Source organism: Poromitra crassiceps (assembly GCF_964638095.1).
Source record: "Poromitra crassiceps genome assembly, chromosome: 2".
Lineage (NCBI taxonomy): Eukaryota > Metazoa > Chordata > Actinopteri > Beryciformes > Melamphaidae > Poromitra > Poromitra crassiceps.
The window spans coordinates 52179227-52183538 of NC_139624.1; the positions used below are offsets into that span (position 1 = coordinate 52179227).

At 41.5% G+C, this 4312-nt stretch overlaps 1 protein-coding gene across 1 annotated transcript; it reads right to left on the reverse strand.

Annotated features, from left to right (window-relative positions):
* Positions 1–2236: 2236 nt before the first annotated feature.
* Positions 2237–4014, reverse strand: LOC310797084 (zinc finger BED domain-containing protein 4-like). The gene is made up of 2 exons (XM_083659371.1): positions 3490–4014; positions 2237–3157 (listed from the first exon to the last, which is right to left on the reverse strand). Exons 1-2 carry the CDS (start codon positions 3903–3905, stop codon positions 2608–2610), a joined length of 966 nt encoding a protein of 321 aa, XP_083515497.1. The 5' UTR covers positions 3906–4014; the 3' UTR covers positions 2237–2607.
* Between the last annotated feature and the right edge of the window lie 298 nt (positions 4015–4312).

Here is a 4312-nt window from a genome sequence, read left to right on the forward strand (position 1 = left end):
GTGTCTTGAGGGCTCTCTGGAGTGGTGGACGAGATTGCGACCTGAGGTATCTTGGGTCCCCTTGTGATCTGGCCATGTGCAGCCTCTGGTCCTCACTGCTGGCGGATGTCCCCTATCATTGGCATCAGCGGTGGTGCGACAGCTCCGTATCTTAGGCCTTCCCTTGTAGCCTCGACACGCACCAATTCTGCAGCTTCTTTGTCTCGAAGGCACCCTCACTCCGCTGCGTTGAGCGCCTGTTGATGCAAACCTCCGAAACAGGATGCAGGAAGAGGTTAGGCCCGCTTCGACCCAAACAGCCCAGCAGGATGGTCCGGTGCTCTCAGAAGGCAATCTTAGAGACTGAGGCTTCAGATGGATATCCAAAAGAAACAGGATGTTTGAGCCAAATTTGAAGAAATTCCCTCAAGGCTTACCCTAGCCTATACAGCATGTCTATTTGTACCCGGGTGCAAATAGGCACTCTGTAGACTATAATTAAAAAACCATCTGTATGCACATTCATGAAAACCATATTTGGATAATTTAGGTCATGGTTCACTGTATCGAAAGTTTTGGATAGACCAAGAAGATGCCCAGAGCATATTTGTTGTTATACACATTAGAAAGGCAGTTTGGCTTGATCGGGCTGTAAGGATCCTACCAGGAAACATTAGACAAGTTGTATACATGAAGTATGGATAATTGTGTTGTGTTTGTATGACTGTGTACATGGTTATATTGTCAAATCTTTCAAGATGTATATTTGATGCTCACAGATGTGAATAATTGTACTCAGATTTCCAACTTTGACTTTGGCAAAGTGATCCTTCTCTAAGAATGTTTTCTATGTTTTTGTTTTAGTGTTGCCAGATCAAATCAACACCAGGTCACAAGTTACCACACCTTATTCCATGAGGAAGTCAGGAAGCAACGATGGCAACACATAAAGAGACGCTCTTGGATACACTGGAGGAGTTGACAACTTCAGAGTTCAAGAAATTCAAGTTTCATCTGCAGACTGAGATGCCAAAGGGACAACTGATAAATGCAGACACGGTGGACACAGTGGACCTGATTCTTAAGAAATACAACCGAAACTCTCTGGAGGTGACCATTAAGATTTTGATGAGGATCGATAGGAATGATCTAGTACAGAATTTGTCAAGCAGCAGCTCAGAACCTAAAGGTAAGTCATGGGGTAATAATAAAAAAATACATACAGATGTGAGAAACATAAATTACACAAATGTATCATGAGTTTATAGTTAAATACTGGTAACACTTTATTTGGATAGTCAAATTAGGGATGCTCCGATCCGCATTTTTCGCCTCCGATATCGATACCGATATCTGGGGGTCCAGTATCGGCCGATACAGAGTACCGATCCGATATCCCCCCAAAAAATCTGTATTACCTAATAAACTGTATGCCTCACTGTGTGGAAGAGACTGGAATCATTATTTTGTGCAAGGCAACATCAGGCTTAACTTAAACATTACTTTCCTAACTTTGTAAAACAAAATGTAACAAACACAGCTATAAATGTAGTGAATTATTTATTGAATAACTGTGCAACACAGCAACAATGTAATTTGTTTAAAGCTATATGCTTCTCCAGCTTTGTAAAACATTCAAATGATCTGTAAATGTTAAGACAGAAAACAGGAATTTAAAATTCCATTATCATGTAGCAAAACGATGATAGCTAAATCACTAATCACGTCAGTAATTTGAAATCCATTGTAAAAACAATAACTGAGCTGAAACTGAGAATAAACCAATAGCTTCACTAGCTTGGTTTTACTTTTTGGTAAACATTCAATGGTATAGTGCAAATGGGAATTTAACATCCAATACAAAAGCAGTTGAATAAACATAGCTGGGTAAAACATGTAAACATAAACATCTTTATAATGGTTTAGTGCAAATAGGAAATTAGGAAAAGTGCTGCAGTGCAGACAAGAATTTAAAATCAAAAGTAAAATAAATAAAGGAGCTGAAACTGAGAATTAAAACAAAACAAACCAATAGCTTCACTAGCTTGGTACATATTCAAAATAAATAGGAGTCAGCTCTTTGTTATGATTTAGTGCACTGCAAATAGGAACCAATGGCTTCACTAGCTTGGTAAGAACAAAATACGGTATTCAAACAGAGGTAGTCTACTTGTCAAGTTCTCTTTTGTTACCACTAGACTGGGCAGAAGGCCCTTGTATTGCTGCCTTTTTTTTTTTTGCAGTGTTGTGGTCAAAGTCACATAGCACTAGAGCTGCAATAATTAGTCCATCGACAGAAAAATAAAATTAATAGACAATAATTTTGATAATGTTTAGAGTAATTCCTAATTTGTTTAAAGAAAAAGTCAAAATTCTCTAATTCCTCCTTCTTAAATGTGAATATTTTCTGGTTTATTTACTCTTCTATGACACATAAACTATCTATATATATATATCTATCTATATCTTTGGGTTGTGTGGACAAAAGAAGACCTTGGAGAATGTCATCTTAATTGAGAAAATAATTGACAGCTTAATCGATAATTAAAATAAAGTAAACATTAGTTAGTTGCAGCCTTACACCACTCAGTGTCAGTGACAGTGACCTGCTCAAGCAGATCCAGATTTCTAAAGCTTCTCAAGCTCAGACTTAAGCATCAGTGGCAGGTTCTTGTTCAGGAAAGCAAGCATTTCTGCTCTCTCGGCTGTAAGTCTGTTTCGCTTCTCATCTATGATGTTGGAGACTGTGCTGAACAGCCTTTCACTGTCTACGCTAGTGCAGGGCGCGCAGAGGTACTTCAAGGTAGCGGCAGCAAGGCCTGGAAACCGCTGGCGGTTGACTCCCCAGTATTTGTATGGGTCGTGTGTGTCAGGAATTGTTTCCTCAGTAAAAAACCCATGCAGTTGGACAGTAGTGCTGCAGCTGGTTGCTGCACCAGGATCTTCCTCACGCTCCCCCCAAATTTTGGCAAATTCTTTCATGAAGCTGCCCCTGCTCTTGCTTCTGCTTGCTTCTGCTGCTTCCAACCGGGGGGCCTTTTCTGGTGGCTCCACTGGCTCCGAAGCCTCTGATGCTCCATCAGCTGTCACTGTGGTGGTCCTCCTCCTCATGTCTTCCTCCAGTTCCTTGGCCAGTGCATCTTTCCCGCGCTTGGCACAGTCTGCACTGGTAAAGAACCTGAGAGGAGGGGAAAACAAACAAAACAAAAAAACACATATTAGGTTCAATTATAGACTCATCAAAGTAATACATAATAGAAAAAAGAATATCACAGATGGTTGCACATTTATCCTTACTTTACATCTCAAATGTAGCTTAGTAGTGTATGTAAAATCTATAATGTGTATGTTATTTAATATTGATCTTTTATGAGTTATATTCAATTTATATCCTAGCATCTCTCATCATATTTAAATTTGCAGCATACTAGTCTGTTTCACAGAGTGTGTGTGTGTGTGTGTGTTTGAGAGAGAGATAAATAATATAATGTAATAGGTTTAGAGTCTAACCTGTCCTTATATCTCGGGTCCAGCAGTGTGGGAAGTGCGTAGAGAGGTTCATCTTCTACGGTGCTGAAGCGTTTGTCGACGGCTTCTAGGAGGGTCTTTTTCATTGTTTTTACCCCAGAGTCAGCCTCGCTTTCCGTGGAGAGGAGACGTTTGAGAACGGTGACACTTGGGATAACATCAGCAGCGGAGGAGGTGGCTGAGCTCACCTTCCTAGTAAACTCCTCAAACGGTTCAAGACAGGTCCTTGTTTTGTCAAGCAAGGCCCACTGGTTTGACGTGAGTGTTGTGGGCAGGGCATGGTCAGCAGAATAGGCAGACAGGGTTCGCTTCTGTTCCAGCAGACTCTCTATCATTAAGTAGGTGCTATTCCACCTCGTTTTGACATCTTGCTGTAGGCGTTTTTGTTCCATCTGCATCTCGAGCTGGATATCTTGCAGCCGTGAATATGCAAGTGGAGAGTGTTTAAAATGCCCAACAATCTGTCTCCCACTTGCAACGGCATCACTCACACTACGTTGTGACAGAAGTCCCTCGTTGACGACAAGCTGCATTGTATGTGCCGCGCAGCCTAAACTGCGCACTCCCAGCTTTTCCATTGCACTTTTCATGTTGCTAGCGTTGTCCCTGAGAATAACAACTTAAACAATTTCCCTTAGGGCAGCTGCAATCGCATCGCCGGTGTGTGACCCACGGAAGTTTGTTGCATTTAACATGGCACTGTGTCGCACACAACTCGCGTCCAGCCAATGTACCGTTAAACTTAAAAGCGACATGGGGGACACGTCGGAGCTCCAGACATCTGTAGTGAAGCTCATCGCTTTGA